We start from the raw sequence: 25052 nt of genomic DNA, 5'->3' as shown, positions 1-25052 counted from the left end.
GGAGGGAGGCTATCTTTTTTTTTTTAATAAAGATTTATTTATTGTATATAAGTACACTGTAGCTGTCTTCAGACACATCAGAAGAGGGCATCAGATCCCATTACAGATGGTTATGAGCCACCATGTGGTTGCTGGGATTTGAACTCAGGACCTTAGGAAGAGCAGTCAGTGCTCTTAACCACTGAACCATCTCTCCAGCCCGGGAGGCCATTTTTTAGCAAGTTTAATTTCTTGCTTACTTAGTTTAGAGTGTCTTTTATAGGTTTTTACTGTAAGAAACAACATGTTGGGCATCTGTATCAAGAGCTCAGAATCGAACTGAAGACTGCCCACAGCAGTGGGGGAAGTTAGTTTTTGGGTTAGGACTCAGGCATTTTGGCTGGGCAGTTAAGCTAACTTTTAACTCCTTGAAGACCTGGCCAATAGTACCGATCAGTTGAAGGCCATTAAAATGCTGAATTAAATTGCAATTTGTGGTTAAAGATCCTTTTTAAACAACCATGTAAAATTTGGGAAATTTTTTTTTGTAAATAGGTTTTTATTTTGTTTTGTTTTGTTTTGAGAGACAGGGTCTCTACATAGCCCTGGCTGTTCTAGTACTCACTATATAGATAGATCAGGCTGGCTTTGAACTCACAGAGATCCACCTGCCTCTCTGTCTCTAGAGTACTTGGCAAGCTTGTATACTTAGGATACTTCAATGCCATTTTTCTTCTGATGACACTTATCGTCTACCTCTGTGTACACTTGTCCTATGATTATGTGGATTAATAACTTCAGGAGTAAGTTTTACCCTTAAACATTCTGTAACTCCTAACAGACACACACACTGCAGATATGTATAAAAAGTCTGATTGGATAACTTGTTGTTAGGGGAGAAATTTGATAATTCTCTAGTAGGTGCCATAACTTAAATGTTCAGGTTTTCAGACACTCAAGTTGGTGTAATTAGATTTGGATAAACACTTCAACCAGTAACTCTTTCTAACAGTAGACAGTATACTTAAAAAAAAAGGACTATTAAAAGGATGTATTTTTATTGTTATTTTTGAAAATTATGCGTATGTCTATGTGAATGAGAGTATGTGCGCGTGGTATAGGTGTCTGCAGGGACCAGAGGTGAGGTGTCAGATCTCTTGGAGCTGGAGTTTCAGGTGGTCCGTGAGCCATCTGACATGGGTGCTGGGAATCAAGCTCAGGTCCTCTGGAAGAGCAGCAGGTGCTAAGGGCGAGGATCTCTGCTTCCAGAGTCTACTGCTTTAAACCGCTCTTTTATGTAGCCTGCCAGGTCCTTTCCTTTTTTTATTGGCTTTATTAACTTGAGTGTTTGGTCTTTTGAAACAAATTACTTCTTCAGATGATGGTAAAAGGATGTTACACTTTGTGTTTTTGACTTCTAGAGTCTGTCCACTTGTTTTCAGTGAGTATCCACAGTGGGAGTGCTGCTGCTGCATTGTTGAAGCCAGGGATATTGTGTCATTAGTTTTATTGTTGGTCCTTTTGGGAGGAGACTTTAAGTCCATGTGTGTATGTTTGTAAAGTGTGGGTTGAGGTACACTTAAGCTGCTCCAGGACAGTCAGGGCCACAGAGAGAAACCTTGTCTCAAAAAGCCAAAGAAGAAAAAAAAAGATACAGTTTAGAGCAGGTCCAGCTGGGTGTGGTGGTACACGCCTTTAGACCCAGAACTCTGGAGGCAGAAGCAGGAGGATCGTATTATAAGTTGAGTATAGTCTGTAGTCTGGTCTACATAATGATCTCCGAAACAGCCAGGACTATACAGAGAGACCCTGTCTCAAAAGAAAAGCGGGTCCAAAGAGGCAGAACATTTTCTTAATTAGTGATCTGGAAAGGGGGGAGGGGAAAGCCCACTGTGGGTGGTGCCATCCCTGGCCTGGGGGATGAGGGTTGTATATTGTACAATCAAGGCTAAAGAGGAATGTGTTTTGGGTAATGTAGAATAATTTGATTATTTGGTTTAGAACACTGGCTTGAGTATTACTGGCATATTAAATCCCTGGTATAAGCTGTGGATGTAGTTCGTCTGGTACATGCTTGCTTAGCATGCATGAAGCCCTGGCTTCCATTTCCAGCCTATAAGCTGGGTTTGGTAGGGCATGCCTCTAATCCCAGCACTGCAGATGTGGAGACAGGAGGATCTTCACAGTCATCTTTAGCTACATAGTGACTTACACAGCTGGGGTCACTGTTGAACCAAGTACCTTTATCTGTCTAGTATACAAGTAGATACTATTAAATAAGATACTTAAAAAATAAGTTCCTAGTTTCACACTTATCATTGACCTGTTTTTTGAGTACTCTGAGATAATGTAACCGTTGGTGCAGACCTTGGTGCAGACCGTCTTAGTGTTGCTGTTGCTGTGACGAAACACTAAGACCAAAAGCATCTTGGGGAATGAAGAGTTTCCTTGGCTCACATATCCTAAATCACAGCCCATTGAGGGAAGCCAAGGCAGGAACACAGACCTGGCTGGAACCTGGACCCAGGAGCACCAGCCAGGGATGGCACCACTCACAGACCCCGAGTGGCTACCCCGACCCCCTTCCAGATCACTAATTAAGAAAATGTTCTGCCTTTTTGTTGCTTACAGCTGGGTTTTCTGGAGGCATTTTCTCAATTGAAGCTCCCTCAGTCATCCTCTCAGATGGCTCCCGTTTGTGTCAATTGACATAAAACTAACTAGCACACACATATTATTACAGTCCCGTACTTAAAGAGCTCATTACTTAAGTATTAATTTGTGTGTGCTTGTGCACTCCAGTCAAGGCTTCTCTGTGTAGCCCTGGCTGTCCTGGAACTTGCTCTGTAGACCAGACCAAGCTGGCCTCAAACTCAGAGATATCCCCCTGTCTCAGCCTCTGCTTCCACCTCCCAAGTACAGGGAGTAAGTAAAGGCAAGTTCTACCACTCCTGGCTTTAACAGTTTATTTTATTGAGGAATTTTTTCCTTTGTGACAACAACTTATTCAAGGCTGGCCTGAACTCACTGCTATCCTCCTGCCTCAGCCTGTCAAGAACTGGAATTAAGGTGCATGCCAACACACTGATGATTTCTTTCTTTTTGTGGAGGAAAAAAGCCTTTTTCCCACAGGGCAGCCACTACTGGTTGATGTTGGTGATCAATCAATGCAAACTTGAAACTGTCTCGTTTGCTTGAGTTAGATGCATTTGGTTGACTAATTTTATCTGTCTGTCTGTCTGTCTATCTGTCTATCTGTCTATCTGTCTATCTGTCTATCTTATCTATCTATCTGCCTACCTACCTACCTATTGGTAAAAGTTTGAGGAAGGGGACCTGAGGTCTGGCCCAGTGCTTAGTACATTTGTTCCTCCTGCAGAAGTCCCAGGTTCCATTGCCAGTGCCCACAGGGTGGCTTACAACAGTTCCAGGGAACACCCAACAAATGTCCTCTTCTGACTTCCTAAGGCCCAGGCACCCACAGGGTGAGCATCACATACATGCTGCTAAAACACTCATTCATGTAAATAAATAAACCTGGAAAACTCTCAAAGAGTTAATATCTGGTGGGCATTATTTCCTGGTATATTGAGAAGGATTATGTAGGGAAATCAGTTCTACCTCTCCACCCCTCACCCGTCTTGTGTACTTGGGCTTGAACCTAAGTAGGCGAGCGTTCTATATTCTATGTGCCCAGCCTGTTTTTTTTTTTTTTTTTTTTTTTTTTTTTTTTTTTTTTTGGTTCTTTTTTTCGGAGCTGGGGACCGAACCCAGGGCCTTGCGCTTCCTAGGTAAGCACTCTACCACTGAGCTAAATCCCCATCCCCTAGCCTGTTTGTTTTTTAAAGGTAGGATCTTCTTAAGTTGCCTTGAATTTGACAGTCTGTCTGCCTTAGCTTACCAAGTAGTGTACACTACCAAGACAAACAAAATAATGAGTTTTTTCCTTCCTTTTCAAAAAGGATCTCACTATGTATCCCTGGCTGGCCTAGAGTGAACCCACTGTGTGACCAGGCTGGCCTTGAACTTGTGTTGATCCTTCTCTCTCAGCCTCTACAGTGCTGAAATTGCAGGCATGAACCCTCTGTGCTGCTCAGAAAGTGCATTTCCAGTAGACATTGGGTAGAGTTCTGACAGCACTTTGAAACTCAGCATTTCTGATAAAAATGAAAAAGATTTATGTTATGTTTGAGACTTCTGGGAATTTAAGCTATGATTTTAAAATTTGGTATCTTACACCTCAAAAACAAAATCCTGGTGTCCTGGGAGCCTTAATGGTTTGTGTCCTCTAAGGATTATGAGAGCAGAGGTTGGTGGCAGAGATCCTCTGACTGAGCTGTGGGTTCCCCAGAAGTAGAGAGTAGCACTCCTGGCGGTGTTTCCTCCTCAGAGACACCAAACTGTCTTTCAGAACACACACACAATTCCATATTGCTTCAAGGAAGGTACCAAGTGGAGACTTAGAGAATATGGAAGGCAGCATCTACACTCTGGCTTGGGGGCTGGTTGGTGTGGGCAGGAGCTTCCTGGACCGGCTTGTAAGGAGGGAGGAGGGGGAGGGAGCAGGATGATCTCAGCATTGATAGTCAAGTGTGGGCAGAGGCCAGTGATGTTTAGCAAGAGCTGGAGTGAATTGGAAGTCACTGTGAAGCTGCATTTGATACCCTGGGCGGCAGTTCCCTGGGGAAGCGGCTGTGGCCATGCGCTTTCTTTCTTTCTTGCCTGCAGAATTAAGGATTGGGCAGTTGGGGGATCCCAAGCATTATTCCCGACCTGGAACACTGAGTAGAGGTGTGCTGTTCTCATCAGCAGTACCCCACGTGGAAGCTTGGCCTCCTACCATACATTAGGTCCCAGGGATGTGCTGTGAGCCTCCCCTGCACTGAGGTGCACCTGAAAGGTGGACTGAAGCCTTCTCTGTCTCACCCAGATCTGTGTTAATGCTTCATTCTGGTTCCTGGAATCTGTCAGGTCTGGGAACAGCAGGGTATGGTCTCAGTGACGAGCTAGACTTGTTATCCAGGATTCAGAGGGTGGCTAAGAGGAAAGTGAGCTAGCCAGTGGGCTCTGGATGGATCTTGTAGTGCTGCATGGTGGCTCAATCCAGGGGTTTCCCATAGTGAAGAAGACCCATAAGAAAGTAAGCAAGCACCAGCAATGCCTCTGTGAGGAGGGAGGATGTGTGGTCAGAGATGAGAGGAGACCGGTTTTGACCATCAGCGCCTGTGGAGGTTAAACCTGAGAATTAAAGAAAGTGAGGGCCAGGAGAGTTACTACAGTCAGGTGACATGATCTGTGAGTATCAGTGAGGCATGTCCTATGTGTGACAGTAGGTAGGCTTGTCTGTGCTTCAGACTCACCTGCTCCTCTGCTCCCTGCCGCAGGCACACTGGGAAATGGGGCAAGTGCAGCAGAGTCTAGGAGGTTGCTCTGGTTGGAGCAATCTCGGAGGTTGCAGAAAGGAGCTTTGGTTCCTTTTGTTAGGCTGTGGTTTCTCATTCCTGAGACCCTGTTTTCCTGGCTCTAACTTTCAGGGGTGTCACAGATTGATAAGCTGTAGAATGCATGGATACAGTGATCTGGTGAGAGACCAGGAACAACTTGGTCCACTCTGCTTAGACCTATAATCCTTGTTGGGACTTACTGTTTGGATTCCTCTTGCTCATCTTGGTCCATTTTCTTCATCTGTTTAGAGTAGTTAAAATCTCAGCTTTATAACGAAAAAAATATTTATTGTATGCACGGGGGCATTTGTCTGCCCATCATATGAGTGCTGGGTGCCCTCAGAAGCCAGAAGAGGGAGTGCATCAGGTCCCATGAGGCTGGTGTTATAGATGCAAGAGACCATGTTGATATTGAGAATTGCGTCCTCTTAGAGGTTGGGGATTTAGCTCAGTGGTAGAGCGCTTGCTAGGCAAGTGCTCTACCACTGAGCTAAATCCCCAACCCCCACATTTTAATTTTTAAGAATGTTTTTGGTTATTTGAAGAGATTCCGTAGGAGGCAGATTTCTGTTCTTTGAGTCCCTCCCACTTCCACCCAGACCAGGTCTCACTATGTAGTCCTGGCTGTCCTGGAACTGCATAGACCAGGCTGGCCTTGAACTCACAGAGATCCACATGTTTCTACTCCCTGCCTTTGTCTCCCCAGTGCTGGGACTAAAGGCCATACATGGGCCACTACACCTAGCTATTTGGTAGTTTTGTTTTGCTGTTTGGCTTTTGTAATTTTTTAAAAAGATTATGTGTGTGAGTACACTGTCACTGTCTTCAGACACACCAGAAGAGAGCATCAGATTTCATTACAGATGGTTGCGAGCCACCGTGTGGTGCTGGGAATTGAACTCAGGACCTCTGGAAGAGCAGTCAGTGCTCTTAACCGCTGAGCCATCTCTGCAGTCTTGTAATTTTTTTAAAAAAAGATTTACTTAGGTGTTTGAGTGTTTGCCTGCATGTATATATTGTGCATGACTGGTGCCTAGGTAGGTAGAAGACATTAGATCCTGGAACTGGCAATATGGATGATTAGGAGCCTCCATGTGGGCACTGAGAACTGAATGTGGGTCCTCTAACAACAGGGATGGCTCCCGAGCTCCCACACCAGCCTCCATTACTATTGTTTTGAGACAGAGTCCATTTTGTAGCCCAGTTCCGGCCTGGAACTCACAGCAGTGTGCCCGCCTCAGCCTCCCTACTGCTAGGATAAGTGTGAGCTACCACAGCCAGTGCGGGACTGAAATAACCTGGGAAGAATGATGCCCAGCACCCAGGGGCAAGCCCATAATCGCAGTGCTGCTCCTGCTTGGTTCTTGGAGCCCAGGCCAGGGGCCACAAGGGAGTGAGGAGTAGATACACACAGACATAAGCACAATGAAGCTGGGATTGGGTGGGGATTTGCAGCTGAGGCAACCTGGAAGGAGAGGGGTTACCAGCCCACATGGGACATGTCAGCACCTCAGACTGAATCTCCTGTGGAGGAGATGGATTTGCTATTCTTCCGATAAACTGATCAATCTTTAGAAATACTTCTATTTGAGAGCTCTGCTATTCTTCACGAGTGGCTTCATATGGCTTCATATGGCTTTGCTAATTTCCTGTGAGTCTGTTGGTCTTGGAGTCCTTCACAGGCAGAACCTGTCACCATACACATTCACTCAGGGTTCCCGCCACTCCCTACACTGCACTTGAAGGCTGAGGTAGGAGGATCATGAGTTCAAGGCTAGCCTGGGTACAGAAAAGAAAAAGGAAGCTAGGGGTGATGGCCTTTATCCTAGGAAGCCAGGCTTAGTGGCACTGCCTTTAATCCAGGAGGGAGAGGCAGGCAGATCTCTGTGAGTTAGAGGCAGCCTGGTCTACTGAGTGAGTTTGGGACAGCCACGCTACATAGTGAAACCGTGTCTCAAACAAACAAACAAACAAAATCCTATTACTTGGGAGGTGGAAGTAGAGATATCAGAAGGAAGGGAAGAAAATGCATTATTAAATTATTTGTGTTGTTTTACATTTCTTTATTTTGCACGGGGTCAGCGGTGATAGTTGTATTAGGGTCAGAGGACAGCTTGCATGTAAGTTCAGGAATTGAATCTCATCCTTAGATCATCAGGTGTGGCTGCAAGTACCTTTTATCTGTGGAGCTATCTTGTTTTCTTTGCTAGTCTATGTCTGATGTTATTTTTGTTTGTTTTTGCTGCAGCATTTAAATATTTTTTTGATTCCCTAATGGTACTCAGTAATAGTAATAACTATCATTTAATGGGCCTTGACTAATTTGATGAATGATTTTAAGCAATGCTTATGAACTATTTTAGGTTTTCTTTTTTAACAAATGCTGGGTAAATGTCTTCTCTGAGCACCAGCCCTAATCCTATCTCCCCACCCCACAACTCCCTGAGGCAAGATTCATTCCTGATGTACCTCAGGCTGGCTTTGACCAGGGAAGCATATATCATGCAGGAAGAGTGTGAGTTCAAAGCCAGCCTGGACTACCTATGAAATTATGTCATAAAGCAAAAAGATGCAATCCTGTATTATATGGCCTTTTTCATTTTGCATTTTTTTTTCTAGGATTGGGTGGGTTTCTCTGTGGCCCTGGCTATCCTGGCACTCGATCTGTACACCAAGCTGCCCTCAAACTCACAGACACCAGCCTGCCTCTGCCTCCCTAATGTTGGAATTAAAAGGCATGTGCACCAACACCCAACTTTAGCATTATGTTTAGAAACTCATATTTTATACCATGCAGTATTTAAATGATAGAGTGTTTTGTATGTGTTTATCAGTGTTGCCTGTTTATTTCATGGGCATTTGAATTAGTTCCATTTGGTTATCAAGAATTCACTGGAATTTATGTGATGTGTGTTTGTCTGGCATATATCTTAATTTCTTTTGGGTGTATATACCTAGAGGTGGAGGTAGGTGGATCTCTCTGAGTTTGAAGCCTACCTGAGAACCTGGAACAGTGAGTTCCAGACTGCCAGGTTTACATAGTGAGACCCCTCTTTTTTTGAAGTCGCTGTATAAAGCAGTGGGTTTCATTATGGTGTCTACATACATGTGTCAGTATGATTTTGACCTGCTGTTGTAATGTTTCTTGTCATGCAGATTCAGTTGTAGGATTTTTGTTTTACTGACAGGGGCTTTCTCATTGCTCAGGATGCTCTTCCTCTCATGGTCTTTCTGTCTTAAGTGTTCTGAGTGCTGGGAGACTGGTACCAGCCACCCAGTTGGTAGTCAACTTTTTCTTTTTTTTTTTTTTTTTTGGTTCTTTTTTTTTCGGAGCTGGGGACCGAACCCAGGGCCTTGCGCTTCCTAGGTAAGCGCTCTACCACTGAGCTAAATCCCCAGCCCCAGGTAGTCAACTTTTTCTATTCTTTTTCTCTGGTGCTGTTAGGGTGACCCTAGGTCTGTGTAGGGGCAAACACTCTACTGAGATAATTCCCAACCCTTTGCTTGCTTGCTTCTTGCTTGCTTCCCCTCTCTCTCTCTCTCTCTCTCTCTCTCTCTCTCTCTCTCTCTCTCTGTGTGTGTGTGTGTGTGTGTGTGTGTGTAGGGGCAAGCACTCTACTGAGATAATTCCCAACCCTTGCTTGCTTGCTTCTTGCTTGCTTCCTCTCTCTCTCTCTCTTTCTCTCTTTTAAAAAAAGATTTATTTATTTATTGTATAGAAGTACACTGTAGCTGTCTTCAGACACACCAGAAGGGGACATCAGATCCCATTACAGATGATTGTGAGCCACCATGTGATTGCTAGGATTTGAACTCAGGACCTCTGGAAGAGCAGTCAGTGCTCTTAACCACTAAGCCATCTCTCCAGCCCTCTTTCTGTTTTTCAAGGCAAGGTTTCTCTGTGTAGCCTTGGCTGTCCCCAATCTGTAGACCAGGCTGACTTTAACTCAAAGATCCACCTGGCTCTGTTTGCTGGGTTCTGGGATTAAAGGTGTGCACCACTACCCAGCCAGTTTACATGTTTAAAATCACATTTGTTTGTTTTGTGTGTGTGTGTGTGCAACTGGACAACTTGTAGGAGTTGGCTTTCTCCTTGTACCATGTGTCTTGGGGGTTTGAACTTGAGTCATCAGGCTTAATTGGCAAGTGCCATTTACTCACTACTCTCTCCTAGACCCTGCAGTTAGCCACAAAGGTGTGTTTTGCTTTTTAACTTTATGTATATGCATGCTTTGTCTACATGTATGTCTATGCATGCCTGGTGGAGGCTGTCAGATCTTGTAGTCACATAGGTGAATGTGAGAATTAAACTGAGGTCCTCTTAACCTTTTCCCTATAATCTCTTCCCTTCCCTCCCCTGCTCTTCTCTCTTCTCCCCTCCCCCCTCCCCACGTGGTAGAGCCGGGCTGTTGCTTGTTGGTCGAGCTCTTCCCTGGAGTGTGTAAAGCACTGAGTTCAGTGCTCTCATCACCTCTAGGCACAGAGGATCTCTCCAGTGCCTGACTCAAGCTTCTAGTTTGTAGTGGGCCCCTTTCACTTTCCAGCTCTAAGCTATTTAATGTGGTAGCTGTTTAAATGGAAATTCAATAAAATGATGTAAAATCTGGTGGTAGTAGGTACTTTGCACGTGATCAAGAGCCATTTGGATCCTTGCTGTCATTGGCTGCAGGAAGTTCTTACTACCTCTGTGGGGTCAGTGACAGTTTACTTAACACTTCTCTCTGTCTCTGGCCTTTTGTTTGCCCCAGTCTTGTGATGCTTGTGGCCTTAGTTGTCTGGCTATGGTTCCCCTTCTTTGAGGCTGTTGGCCGAGCATTGTTTATTGAGATGATGGTGTGCAGTCAGACTTTGGGGTCATCTTTAGGATGCTTACAAATTACTAATGGTTCTAGGTGGTCAGGGGAGAGGCAGCCAGTTAACAGTGTTAGAAAATCTGGCACAGGGGGTTGGGGATTTAGCTCAGTGGTAGAGCGCTTGCCTAGGAAGCGCAAGGCCCTGGGTTCGATCCCCAGCTCCAAAAAAAAGAACCAAAAAAAAAAAAAAAAAAAGAAAATCTGGCACAAACTTCATCAAGTCTTGATAAAATAAAGCTGTTACTTACACACACACACACACACACACACACACACAAAATTCATACTTTGTTGAAAAGTTGACTTGATAACTCAGATGTCTTGTGTTGTAAAAGTTGCTGTGTAAACTAAGTTGTGAACTACTAGGTGTCCCAGGGAATCCTACATAGAAACCTCTCAGATCTCTCAAAGTAGTAATCCTTCTCATTCCTTGTTGTCTTGGGTTCTTTTATGGCCTGGGGTTGAAGTTGCTCCTTAAATCTGCTAGGAAAGTTCCTGTTAGGCTTCTCCCTGGCCACTGCTACGTCCTGTGATGATACCCTCGAGAGACAGTCCAGCCAAATGGCCCACACCATAGTACTCGGCAGCAGATGCAGCTTCTGCGCGTGCGCATCCAGGTGCAGCTTCCTGCCGGGTGCTTGCGCGCTCACATTGCTTCCTGCCCGGTCTGATGGCACTGTATTCACTTATGGAACCTAAAAAGAAGTTCAGAAACACACATATTTATTGGTGTAGGATTTCTTTTCTCCTTCTCCCTGCTGGTACATGCACACCACACACAAATTTGTTTGAAGAAACAACTAACATGGCCATGTTCAACTCTCAAGGAAGTAGTTAATGACATTTTAAAATTGTGGTTTTGGGTTTAGAGTTTTTAAACATTAATGTGTGTGTGTGTTTGTGTGTGTGTGTATGTATGTATGTATGTGAGAGAGAGAGGGGTGTGTGTGTGTGTTTGTGTGTGTGTGATATCTCAAGTGTGAGATCAGAATGCAGCATGTCAGAGTCAGCCTCTTTTCCCCTGTGGTTCTCGTTAGGCGTCTTGACTGTGGTCATCAGTCTTGGTGGCAAGTACCTTCACCTACCCATCCAGCTATCTTGCCATCCCAGAATAACACATTTCAAAAGTATACTTGTTGTAATTTCAGGTATGCATTTGAATGTTGGCTCAGCATTTCTGGGTGAACCTTGGTAACGTTGGAGATAGTCTTTTCCTGTTTGGCATCTTGTCCTTAATGGCCTGAATAGTTTGAGCTGTGATTCTGCCATGTCTTGGGAAGCTTAAGTGGAGACAGGGGCAAGGGTCATAGGGTTACACGTGTATAGGGTCCTTGAATGTACGTGAAGACAGGAAGCACTTTTTATCTTTATTGATACTTGATGGCGTTTGCTACTTATATTTAGTTGTCTCTTACAAAAGCAGTTTTGAGTGAGTCCGGGACATGATTCTGTGGGTAAAAGCACTCGCTGTCAAGCCCGATGACATGAGTTAGATCCCTGAAATCTACATAGTAGAAGGACAAACATCCCCAAATTGCATTCCGATGTCTGTACGCACTTGTGAGAGTATGGATGTGTGTGTGCTCACGCATATGTGTGCATATGTGTGCATGTGAGTGCATATGAGTGCATGCGCTGGGAATTAAGCCAAACGCCCTTGTGTTTGCCATGTAGGTGCTCTACCCCTGGGTTTAGGCCCTTAGGCCCTGTCACTCTGTAGCTCACAGGATCCTCTCGCTTCTGCCTCCTGAGAACTGGTACTGTAGGCTTATGCCCACACTTCCAAATCTAATAAATACTGGCAATGCTGGCATTTCATTAGTTATTTATATTTTTATGTGCATTGGTGGTTTGCCTTCATATATGTCTGTTGAGGGTGTTAGATCCCCTGGAACTGGAGTTACAACTGTGAGCTGCTACGTGGGTGCCAGGAATTGAACCTGGGTCCTCTGGAAGAACAGCCAGTCCTCTAAACAGCCGGGCCGCCTCTCCAGTGCCCTTTGTTAACTTTAAAGATGAAGTAAATTACAGATTTTCCTCTTTTTGCTTCTCTGAGGTAAAAACATTCTTGTGAAGTTGGCGTATGTTTTTCCTGTCACTGTTTATACTTGTGTATGTGTTTGTGTACGTGTGTTTATGTTTTTATATTAACATGGATGGCCATGTATTGATGTTAACTTTTTCAGCTTTTAAAAAAATTGTTACTTATCTGTTAATAGCCCTGACCTGATTCATTTGGTCTTCTGGGCAGTGTGTTGTGGATTGGAACACACGGCCTCCTGTATATACTAAGCACATGCTTGATGGCTGGCTCTCTTCCTCCATCAGACATGCTTATTTGAGGCAAGGTCTCACTTACCTCAGACTTACAGAGCTCCACCTGCCTGCCTCTGCCTTTAATCCTGGGATTAAAGGGCACATATCACAATGTCACACTCGGCTTTTTTTTTTTTTTTTTAAAGATTTATTTATTCATTTATTATATATAAGTTCACTGTAGCTGTCCTCAGACACACCAGAAGAGGGCATCGGGTCTCCTTACAGATGGTTGTGAGCCACCATGTGGTTGCTGGGAATTGAACTCAGGACCTCTGGAAGAGCAGTCGGGTGCTCTTAACCGCTGAGCCATCTCTCCAGCCCTCGGCTTTTTTTTTTTTTAACATTTTAAATTCATATTAGTGTTTCCTGTTTCTTTGTTTACTTCCAACCCATGAACCTCTGTAGGTTATTTCCAGTTTTCTCTTAGCATGTGTAACACACATGCATTCAGTGTGCATCAGCATTTGGGCGTGTGTCTTGTTAGGGGTAGGTTTTTTTTTTTTTTTATTTTTTTGGTTCTTTTTTTCGGAGCTGGGGACCGAACCCAGGGCCTTGCGCTTGCTAGGCAAGCACTCTACCACTGAGCTAAATCCCCAGCCATGGGTAGGTGTTTAAGAGCTGATGATTACATGTCTTCGTGTCAGTTTTGACAGATTTTGCTTGTTTGGTTTTTTTTTGTTTGTTTGTTTTTTGTTTTTTGTTTTTTTGTTTTTTCCCAACACAGGGTTTCTTTGTATAGCTCTGTCTATCCTTGGAATGCACTCTCTAGACCAGGCTGGCCTCGAACTGAATTCAGAGAGCTGCCTGCCTCTGCCTCTGCCTCTCAAGTGTTGGGATTAAAGATGTGTCCTACTGGGCTGGAGAGATGGCTCAGTGGTTAAGAGCATTGACTGCTCTTCCAGAGGTCTTCAGACACACCATAAGAGGGCATCAGATCTCATTACAGATGGTTGTGAGCTACCATGTGGTTGCTGGGAATTGAACTCAGGACCTCTGGAAGAGCAGCCAGTGCTCTTAACCACTGAGCCATCTCCAGCCCAGTCTTTGTCTTTTTTTTCCCCCTGAGACAGTGCCTCTTTATGTAGCCCTGGCTGGCCTAGGACTCTATATGAAGACTAAGCTAGTCTCAAGTTCACAGAAACCTTCCTGGTTCTGCCTCCTGAGTGCCGGGATTAAAGGCGGGTGCTACCACAACCAGTTGTGTCTTAAATTTTTAAAGATGACTGTTAAGTGTTAAGTAGATCTCAATTTTTTAAAATTACATCATTCATAGCTTGCATGTGTAACAACCCGTGAAAGCCTTTGTTTCAGCAGTGGCTAAGAGCACTGGCTGCTCTTGCAGGGGACCCGGCTTCAATCCTCAGCTTCCTCATGGTGACTCACACCTGTCTGTAACTCCAGTTCCAGGACATCCAACATCCAACACCCTCTTCTGGAGGCAGCAGGCATGAATGTGGTGCACAAATGTGTTTACAGGCAAAACAGCCATACACATAAAATAATGGAAAAGAATTAGAGTTTGTTGATTAGGGAGCACCAGTGTGCAGGAAATGCACTCCCCTCGTGCTGCTCCAGGATTGACACCTCCCCTCAGATGTCACACAGGGGGTATCCCTCCATTTTCTTCCCATACTTAGAATAAAAAAATCTAAGAAATCTAGAAGCTGGAAAAGGCCACAGATAGTCCTTCAGGATTAATAAAATAAAAACTGTGGGAGTAGTCTGCGCTCTGCAGTTCCATCCCTTAGCACTGGAGCTCCAGAGTGCTGTCTGTGGCTCTGTCCTCTCAAGGGCTATCTTTCTTTGCAAGGTCTCTTCTATTGATTCCTCCTGAGGCAGCCTTTTGCTTTTCCTCCTTAGTTTCCCTCCTTTCTGCTTGCTCCTCTAGCAGTTGTCAAACGTTGGCTGTAACTCAGAATGAACCGAGCAGAGGGGGAAAATACAGAGTCCAAACTTCTTTTCCCTAGGGTTCTGTGCAGTAGTGTTCCACACTGTAGCCAGGCTGGCCTGGGTGATTTTGTTGCTTCTCCCTACGGTTTTAGGGAGTGTTTGAAGGCAACTTTACATGCGAAGGAGTCAAGTGGTAGCAGGTTCTCTGTCGACAAAATAAGCGAGTCAATCTGAATTAAAAGTGTAAAAATAAGTTTACTGGGAACAGGTTCACTGGCCCCAAAGTACAGGACGAGAGAAATCAGAATGTAGATGTGAGTGGTGGGGGTGGGAACAAGGGACAGAGGACACACACACACATAGACAGACGGGGGGGGGGGCGTTGGGAGCACACACATGTGAGAAAAGGAATACAGAGGAGGGTGGGGATTGCTTGTGTACTAATAGGGTTAGGGGTGCTGGGTTTGAAATCCAGCAGGTGGAAACCTAGTTTCCTTAGTTATCCTGAACTTCTTCACTATTTAGACCATGCCTACCGAGTGTGGGCGTTAAAGGCGTGTGCTGCTACTCCAGGCATGTTCCAGTCCAGATCACAGGTGCACACCACCACAGCACAGTATTTACAGAAGCTCATGCTTAGTCATTAGCAGCAACATTCCTGACTCATTCTCTCCCCCTCTTCTCCCAACCTCCTCTTCTTTTTTTTGAGAAAAGGTTGGCTTCAAGAGAGCTGCATGCTCTTTTACCCAAGCCTTCCAAGTGCAGGGATTACCTGTGAGCTGACAAACAATACAAAAATGAGTGTGACATCTTAGAATATAAGTGCTAAAAATTGGGGCTGGAGAGATGACTCAGCAGTTATGAACACTGACTACCCTACCAGAGGTCCTGAGTTCAGTTCCCAGCAATCACATGGTGGCTCACAACCATCTGTAATGGGATCTGATGACCCCTTCTGGTGTGTCTGAAGACAACTACAGTGTACTTAGATACATAAAAATTGCTAAAAATTGGGTCATCTTTTTTGATTCCCTGCTCTTCCCAGAAGTAACTCCCTTTGAGCCCTGAGCTCATTGTTGTTGCAGAGGCTGCTTCCTCCCTGAGCAATAAAGTAAAGCATTGGGGTAAAGGAAAGCAGCAGGGGACCCCGAGTTCCAACCCAGACCAAAGCCAGGGAAAAACTTACTTCTGCACCTCTCTTTTCTTTCTTTGTTTTTTTTTTAAGCACTGTATACAGGTAAGGACTCCACCACTGAACAGACAGCGTTTCGAGCTGGTTCATTTCAGCATGTGCACACTTCATAATTGACTGAGTTGTTGGTGCATATTGAGGCTAAAAAGAAAAAATAATCACAGTCTGTTGAATGAGTGCTTTTGTATCTCGTCGTATATGAGTATATCCATCTGTGGGAGAGATTCAGGAGGCAAAGGGAATTTCTTTACTTTACCACATTCTTTAAAAAACATGAACACAGCCAGGCATGGTGGCACATTCCTTAGCAGGTAGATGTCTCTAAGTTCGAGGCCAGGTGGGTCTATAGAGTTCCAGGACAGGCATGGCTACACAGAGGAACACTGTCTGTCTTGGGGAAAAAAAAAATTGAACCCAAGTCAGGAGTGGTGACTTACTTAGAAAGCAGAAGCAGGTAGATCTCTGTGAATTCAAGGCCAGCATGATCTACACAGTTCCAGGCAGCCTGGACTGTATCAAGAGAGACCTTGTCTCAACCATGTGAGCCCCTTTTTTGTTAGGGCTGGGAGGCACGTTCACGTTGTTCAGTATGTGTATAAGCATAGTAGGCGATACCTGGATCCTTAAGCTGTCAAACCTACTGCCTGAGTTCCCCTGTACTCCACAGAAGCTACCAAATGGAGGAGGGGAGGGAAATCTAATACCTTTTTCCACAGTGCCTGTGGCTTATTCAGAATTTATAGAAAGCTGGCAAACAAAGGCAGGCCATATGTAAATTTCATTGTGGGTTAGGATGATCTGTTTTTTCCTGGGTAGGGGAGAAAGCTGGGTCCTATACAGTCCTGAAGGGTTTATTTAAATCTCTTTAAAATAGGGTCTTAAAAGTCTCCATTTTGAAAGAGAAAGGAAACAGTTTTGTGGAATGGAAGATCCCACCCATTCCCTCCCTGGCAGAGTTCTTTATCCCTAGGTTCACTCTTGATAGGTGAAGAGTTGAAGCTTTCCTCTCTGTCTTTGGAGTTACACTCTAAGTGGCAGATTCCTGCATTCCTATAATTTTGCAAGTGAAAACGTTAATTGTCTGAGCGAAGGTTGGTCTTTCCTTAGCCTTTTCTCCCGCCTTGCCCTGCTGATCAGGGCTACAGAGACTTGAAGAAACTTCAGTTGCCTGTCTGTATATCTCTCAGTTGTGTGTACATTGTTTGAAGACCAGAGGACATAAGAAGAGCAGAAGAAACCATAGGAAAGTCCCAGCATGTAGATCCTGGGGATGGGACTCAGGTCACCAGACTGGCCGCAAATGCCTTCACACAAAGAGCCTTCTCAGCTCCACTTCAAGGGCTTCATTTCTGCTTCTGGGACTTTATTTATTTATTTTATGTATGTGGTGTTTGCATGTATGTCTATGCACCATGTATATGGCTGGTGCCCACAGAGTCCAGAAAGAAGGTTTCAGATCCCCTGGAACTGGAGTTACAGATGGTTGTGAGCCACCATGTGGGTGCTAGGAATTGAACCTGTGTCCTTGGGAAGAGCAGCCAGTGCTCTTAACCTCTGAGCCAGTCCCCTTCAGGATCTTTTATACAGCCATGTTCAGTAAGCAGCTGAGAAACATAGGAACTTGTTCCATAAGTCATTCCTTTGGTTTGGTAACTTACATGGGAGCGATGAGTCCCGAGTCATGGGTTGGAGATATGAGGTAGACGGACGAGCTCACACTGATGGTTAACTAGCAGACTGGTTCTGTAAAGTGGCATCAGTGCCATGTGGATTTCTGTCCCTATCGTTGTCATCCTTGTGAGGTGTGTTGGGGTTGGGGAGCTGCCTTTCCTTCTCACTGTGTTTGTTCTGCAACCTTGTCTGGCCAACAGTGTGACTGACGTCTTTCACAGAAAGTAATGGCTGAGTGGTTATCTTCTTCCCCAGAGCTTAGGTCTATGTCTTGGACATTATGAGTGGTTTCTGTTTGTAGTCTTTGGTGCTTGTTTTTCTCTAGTTCTGTGTAGTGTACCACTGTGGTTTGCAGGTAGAAACCCAGGGAAGGTGCCATGGTTAATAAAACTTAGTTACATAGGAATGAATTTAATTGAACCCATTAGGGTTACTTTTGAAAATGAGAAACTTACATTCTACAGATACCAGAGATTATGGTAATAGAAGCAGTTTAGGAATAACTTGTTCTTTTCACTAAGTCTTTCTTTTTAAGCACAAGTTTATTATTGAATGTATGTATATGTGATTGGAGTGGGGGCGTGGCACAGTGTGTGCACTTTGAAGTCAAAGGACAATTTGAGAGTTTTCCCCAGGCTCCTTTGAAAAGTGTCTACACACTGAGCCCTCTCTTGCTTGTAAAGAAGGCACAAAGCAGGCTGGCTATCTTACCTCAGACTTGTTTAGAGGCTTAAATGCTGTATGTGAGAATGTTACAGACAAGTTTCTGGGTGTATGTATATATAGATGGATTTAGTATGTGGTCTGTGTGTACCTAGAACGTGTGTTTGTACATAGACAGACAGCTAAATCTAGTACATGTTCTCTATGTGTCGGTTGGTAGATAGTGTGCAAGATGGTTGGATGGATGGATGGATGGATGGATGGATGGATGCATGGATGCATGGATGCATGGATGGATGCATGGCCTGTGTATACTTACTTGGTTGGTTAAAAATCACAGTGCTTTCTTGGTTTCCCAGACAAGACACTGTTCTCCTCAGTGCTGGAACTTCCCTGCTTGTCTGCCTCTTTTTCCTGCCTCTCCTGAGCCTGTGCACACCGACTCCTTGTCCTTTACCAGGTCTTCTGGCCAAGTGGGCACCCTGGACTGTCTGTTAGTGGAGAGGAATCTGGCTGATAGTGTGAGCTGTGCTCTCCACTACACTCCAGTGCTGTGCCATATAGAGAGCTATTTTTTCAAGTTCTCACCAACACATTAAAAAAGACCAGTTATTGACAGTTAATTCTTAGGTAATTAAGAGGTAATTGACTATACTTTAACTTTTTTTTCACTTCTGGTTTAGAATTGAATGGGAAGCCAGGAGTGGTGGCACATACCTTTAGTTTCAGTTCTAGGACAGCTAGAGCTGCACAGAGAAACAACCAGACAATTAAATAATAGATAAATAAAAGAATTGAATGAGAAACTTTGCATTTAGATTTTTTTTGTAGACATAACAATCAGAACTAAATCATTGTATTAAGATTACACTTGTAATTCCATCGGTATAGCTCCAAGCTGCCGCCGCCGCTGCCGCGCTACCACCACCACCACCACCACCACCACCACCACCACCACCACCACTACCACCACTACTACTACTACTACTACTACTGAAATACTATGTCACTATTTAGACCAGGCTGGCCTGGAACTCATAGATTTACCCGCCTCTGTCTCCTTAGTGCTAGGATTAAAGGCAGCATGTGCCTGGACACCCAGCTGATGTTAGTTTTGCTATGTCATAATTCTGGGGCTGAGCCCAAGACCTCTGTCTCCTTAGTGCTAGGATTAAAGGCAGCATGTGCCTGGACACCCAGCTGATGTTAGTTTTGCTATGTCATAATTCTGGGGCTGAGCCCAAGACCTAGGCACACTAGGTAAATGCCCACCACTAAGCTATACCCTATAATAACCCCGGTGTTAATTTGACTAGGATGTTGTAGAAAAGCTGACTGTGTGTTTGTGGGAGCAAGGCACCATAGTAACCTGTGATGATGTCTTGTCCTTATTTACAGGTAGGCGAAAACCAAGAGTACATCGGCCTCGCTCTCCAATATTAGAAGAAAAGGACATCCCACCCCTTGAATTTCCGAAGTCCTCTGAGGATTTAATGGTGCCTAATGAGCATATAATGAATGTCATTGCCATTTATGAGGTTGTGCGGAACTTTGGCAACGTTTTAAGGTTGTCCCCTTTTTGCTTTGAGGACTTCTGTGCAGCTCTCGTGAGCCAAGAGCAGTGCACACTCATGGCGGAGATGCATGTGGCACTTCTGAAAGCAGTTCTTCGTGAAGAGGACACGTCTAACACCACCTTCGGCCCTGCGGATCTGAAAGACAGTGTGAATTCTACCCTGTATTTCATCGACGGGATGACATGGCCGGAGGTCCTGAGGGTCTACTGTGAGAGTGATAAGGAGTATCACCATGTCCTTCCTTACCAGGAGGCAGAGGACTATCCGTATGGACCAGTGGAGAGCAAAATCAAAGTCCTGCAGTTCCTAGTCGATCAGTTCCTTACGACTAATATCGCTCGTGAGGAGCTGATGTCTGAAGGGGTAATCCAGTATGACGACCATTGTAGGGTCTGTCACAAACTGGGAGATTTGCTCTGCTGTGAGACGTGCTCAGCTGTGTACCATTTAGAATGCGTGAAGCCACCTCTTGAAGAGGTGCCAGAGGACGAGTGGCAGTGTGAAGTCTGTGTAGCACACAAGGTGCCTGGTGTGACTGACTGTGTTGCTGAAGTCCAAAAGAATAAACCATATGTTCGACATGAACCTATTGGGTATGACAGAAGCCGTAGGAAATACTGGTTTTTAAACCGAAGACTTATAATGTAAGTAAATTTGGCCTTAATTTTTGTATATATTTAGAGGGAAGCCTTTTTCTTCATGGTTGGTATGATAGAGCGGTACCCATGTTGATGTGCAATACCCGTGGTTTATAAGGAATTGTAGTTAAAGACTTTGGAGACGGAAGGGGTGTGGGCACTAATATGGCATCCTGGAGCCGTGCACCTTACTTGCTGTAGGACTTCAGCCTCTTTTTCACCTGTTTACCTCCTGGCAGCAGGAGCAAACTTGCCTGAGACTGGGCATTTATTCAGTTGCAGTTCCCCAGGAGATCTGAGTCATGGGGTTTCAAGAACCAATTTGGAATTAGGCCTGTGGGGCAGGGGGATCACAAGTTCAAGGCCTGCTTTGCTCTACAGAGTGAGTTTCAAGGCTAGCCTGGGTAGATTAGACCGGCCTCGTGTCAGAGTAAGATAAGAGGCTGTGGTTGTAGCTTAGCATTAGAGCAGAGTGTTTGTCTAGCGTGTGTTCAGTCCCAGTACAACAACAGTGAACAGATGTGCAAAAGAAGCTGCTGGCATCAGGGGCCAGCTGGGGCCAGCTGTACTTAGCCTCCTCAGGACATCAGGCAGTGTTGAGATCGTGCTCAGTATTGAGTATTCTCTGGACCTTGGTAGACGATGGACCACTTGGTATTGTGAGCTTTTGCGTTTTGAGGCTGTCTTCCAGGCCAAGGAAAAAACTCTGTGATGTGTGAACTTCAGTGTGGGCTGGAGGGCAGTGTGGCTCCATCAGTGATGCCCTCTGAGATCCGACTCTTGCTTTGCTGTGTAACTTATTGGTTTACTTTGCTGGAAGCCTGTGAAGTCTCTCTAGCGTTGTGTAGGTGTGCAGTGATAAGATAGGTACTTGCACAGTCTGTTGTCACCATTGAGCATTTGCTTGGCATTCATCCTGGTAGTTGGTCCTGTGGCACTGAGAGTGTGCCAGCCTCCTTCTCCCGAGTCCTTCTGAGCTTGTCATGTGCCCTCACTTTATTGGACATCGGGGGAATTTTGCCTTCATTTTTCTTTCTTTCCTGTTTTCCTTTGAGGGGTATGTGCATGCATGTGCGTGTGCATGAGTGTTATGTGTGTGCATGCATGTGTGTATTAGTTCTGGCTGGCCTGAAACTTACTGTGTAGAACAGGCTGGCCTTGGACTCAGAGATCTGATTGCTTCTGCCTCTCTTAGGTTTTGTTTGTTTTGTTTTGTTTTGTTTTGTTTTGTTTTATACTGATCTCTAAACCCTACTATTTACTTTTTCTTAGCTGCTACCATGCATTTAGCTTTTTTGCCTGCATGTGTGCCTGTGCAAAATACACCTGCAGTGCCTGCAGAGGCCAGCATGGGTGCTCCTAGAACTGGAGTTAACAGAAGGTGCGAGCCACCTTGTTAGGAACCATTCCTGGGTCCTCTTCAGGAGTAGCCAGTGCTGGGGTTGGGGATTTAGCTCAGCAATAGAGCGCAAGGCCCTGGGTTCGGTCCCCAGCTCCGAAAAAAAAGAAAAGAAAAGAAAAAAAAAAAAAGAGTAGCCAGTGCTTTTAATCAATGAGTTGTCTGGCCGTTCCCCATACTTTCACATCCATCCATCCATTTATTTATTTATTCATTTATTTATTTGGTTCTTTTTTTTTCCAGAGCTGGGGACCGAACCCAGGGCCTTGCGCTTCCTAGGCAAGCGCTCTACCACTGAGCTAAATCCCCAACCCCACACACATCCATTTATTGAATCTGCCTGTCTGCCTGTCTTGTCTTTCTTTCTGTTTTTCTGTCTGTCTGTATATCTATCTATCAAGTGCTTGTCTGCAATATGCATGTACCTGGTACCCGCAGAGGCCAGAAGAGGGCTTGGATCCTGCAACTGAATTCACAGATGGTTAGCTGCTGTGTGAGTGCTGGGAATTGAAATTAGGACCTCAGCAAGAAGAGTCTACCCTTGGGGTTGGGGATTTAGCTCAGTGGTAGAGCGCTTGCCTAGGAAGCGCAAGGCCCTGGGGTCCCCAGCTCCGGGGAAAAAAAAAAAAAAGAGTCTACCCCACTCCTCAAGTAAAAGGCCAGGTGTGGTGGTGCATCCCTTTAATCTCAGCACCGGGGAGGCAATGGCAGGCAGATCTATGTGACTCTGAGTCTGCCAGGGCTACATAGGGAGTTTGTATCTAAAAAAACCATCAAAACAAAAACTCCCATCAAAACAAAAATCCCACAAAAACAGTTTATGCTCTTAATTGCTGAGCCATTTCTGCAGCCTTTTTTTTTTTTAAGCAATTAATGTATTTACCCTACATCACAGTGGAAGCTTCCCCTCTCCTCTCCCCAGTGCTTCACCTTCCCTCCCCCCAGACCCCATTCCTTTCTCTTCAGAGAAGAGGAGGTCTCCCGTGGATATCAGCCCACTTTGTTGGACTTAGAGTAGGACTAGGTGCATCTTCTACTACTGAGACTGGACAAGGCAGCCCAGGAGGGGAAGGGCTCGAAAGGCAGGCAGTGGAGTCAGAGACAGCCCCTGCCCCTGCAGTTAGTGGGCCCACATGAGGACCCATGCATGTCGGTCCCATGCATGCTCTCTGGCTGGTGGTTCAGTCTCTGTGGCCCTGCAGCCTCATATCTTTAAAGAGTTCTTTTGTCCTGTTATTATTTGTAAAGGTAAAGACCTTGTTCTGATTTTATTTTATGAATATCATGTTTACTTTTCTGAGGGTATTATTTTAACTTTTTTTCCCTCGAGCCAGGGTCTCTGTAGCACAGCTGCCTTTAAATTCACAGGAGTCTTCCCTTCTTAGCCTCGAAAGTGCTGGGCTACACAGTGAGGCACCACTCACAGTGAGTCCTTTGGTTTTGAGCTGCTGTAGGAAGGTCTAGGCTGGTTTTAGGCTCCTGAGTGCTGGGGTCGCCGGTGTGCAGTGCCATGCCCAGGTTCTGGGTGTATTTCCAGTTGTTTCCTTACTCTGAGGCTGCGTGGTTAACTCCTCTAAGCTGCTTCTGCCATTATTTGTTTTGGTCTTTAACCTCAGATGTCTGCGCATCTCAGTTTTAAGCTGCTGGTTAATACTGTGGAACTACCTGCTAATTGGAGGCACTAAGCGCGTGTGTGGGTGGGCCATCTCAGGGAGGTGGGAGAAATGGCTCAGCTCAACATCCCAGACTGTTAGGGAGTCCCGCGCCGTCCTTGGCTCCATCTGCTGCAGCTGGTCAGGGGAACTGAACGCGCCTTTTCTGGTATCCTGCTTGGAGCACACAGGCCTGGTCGGCAGGGTGCACTTAGAAGCAGGCTGCATGTATTGTGCTTGAAGCATTTCTTATGAGTGTTTTTTTTTTTTTTTTTTTTTTCCCAGAGCTGGGGACCGAACCCAGGGCCTTGCGCTTCCTAGGCAAGCGCTCTACCACTGAGCTAAATCCCCAACCCCTGCTTGAAGCATTTCTTAAGTCACTGAAAGCCTCAGTTCTGAATTTGTTCACACCAGGATGGAGGCTTTTGATGCAGAGAATTTCAGCTCTACTCTATTCTCTAGAGACCAGACCTGTAGCTAGGTCTGTTTCATAGACAGCCCCCCACCCCACCCCCAAATCCCTGCTGAGAGTGTGGAGTGAGGAGTCACAGCCGCTGGGCTTGGGCTTTCTGGCTTTTCACATTGGCAGTGATCATATGACCACATGCTTTCAGCTTTTTTAATTGTCTTTCCTCTATCCTGAATTTATGTCTTTAAAAAAGTTGGTTTTGGTTGTTTTGTTTTGTTTTGAAGCAAGCTATAATAGCTGTTTATGGCAGGCTGGTTGGAACTTGAGATTCTCCTGCCTCAGCTCACAATGGGTTATGAGCCAAGTATTCTTTAGCATAACTTCTTTATAAGCACCTTCTCTCTCACTCCTTCATGTGCAGGGAGCATTAGAGAACATCTAATGGTTCTTTGCCCTGACTGGTTGGGGCATTGGGTCTCTCGCCAGCCTCTTCCTTGGCCTCTTAGATGTTGGTTCCCATAGCCTCTGTCTTTCTTGAGCTGTTCTTTCTACGTGGAGACCAAAGGTGTTTGGTGCACGTGTACGTGCACCTTGATGTCTTTGGTCTGTCTGGTCTAGGTTGTCTTTCTAGCTTTAGAAACCTGCGAATAGTATCTAATTACCTAGGTAAAAATAGTACCTAATATACCTCACACTGGGTGTCCGGAGCATTTTTATACAGTTCTTTAATTAATCTTTACAACAGTGCTGTAGTATAGGTTTTTATACTTGTCTGTAATTTATAGATGGTGACATTAAAGCTAAGGGAAATTAAATAACTTGCTCTCAACCCTATATATAGCTGTTTGCAGGTGGGACCTGAAGTTGTTTGTAAGAATGTTTCTAATAGTAGTTAAAGTGTACCCATGCTGGCTGGCAGCTCACTACTGCCTGTAACTGCAGCTCCAGGGAGCAGATACCTTTGGGGTCCAGACACTGAAAACGCACACTCAAACACACGCACACACACACTTGAGTTCTCTTTCTCACACACAGAAAGTTAAAATTAAAAATAGTTTCAAAAAGAAATGTTTCTAACTTTATTGTGTGCTGCAGTCTAGCTTCTAAACAGTCACTTTGAAGGTCTGCAGTTTGAGTTGCTTTAGCTTTTAAAACCTATGTTGTGGGGCAGAGATGCAGAGATGGTGGCTCAGCAGTTAAGGTGCCAGCAATGACTACTCTTCAGAGGACCAGCGCCCACCCTGCTGCTAACTGCCTGTCGCTAGTTCCAAGGTGTCTGACGCCCTCTTCTGGCCTCTTTTGGTACTGCATGCACATGGTATAAAGACATTCAGACAAAACACACACACATATTTTAAAAATATAA

The 25052-nt window shown here is 45.0% G+C and overlaps 1 protein-coding gene across 50 annotated transcripts in view; it reads left to right on the top strand.

Moving 5' to 3' along the window:
- The window catches only part of Bptf (bromodomain PHD finger transcription factor), a 102694-nt gene that overhangs the window by 2331 nt on the left and 75311 nt on the right, over positions 1-25052 (top strand). For all 50 annotated transcript variants that reach the window (XR_015630681.1, XR_015630679.1, XR_015630678.1 and 47 more), the window contains 1 exon segment: positions 19410-20232. Coding sequence is in view for 33 of the 50 variants with exons in the window: in NM_001127535.3 (NP_001121007.2) it covers positions 19410-20232 (823 nt within the window). In the remaining 17 variants the exon portion in view is untranslated.

This window comes from Rattus norvegicus, chromosome 10 (genome assembly GCF_021556685.1).
Source record: "Rattus norvegicus strain SHRSP/BbbUtx chromosome 10, alternate assembly SHRSP_T2T, whole genome shotgun sequence".
NCBI classification, from domain to species: Eukaryota; Metazoa; Chordata; class Mammalia; order Rodentia; family Muridae; genus Rattus; species Rattus norvegicus.
This window is presented reverse-complemented; position numbering and strand designations above follow the sequence as displayed.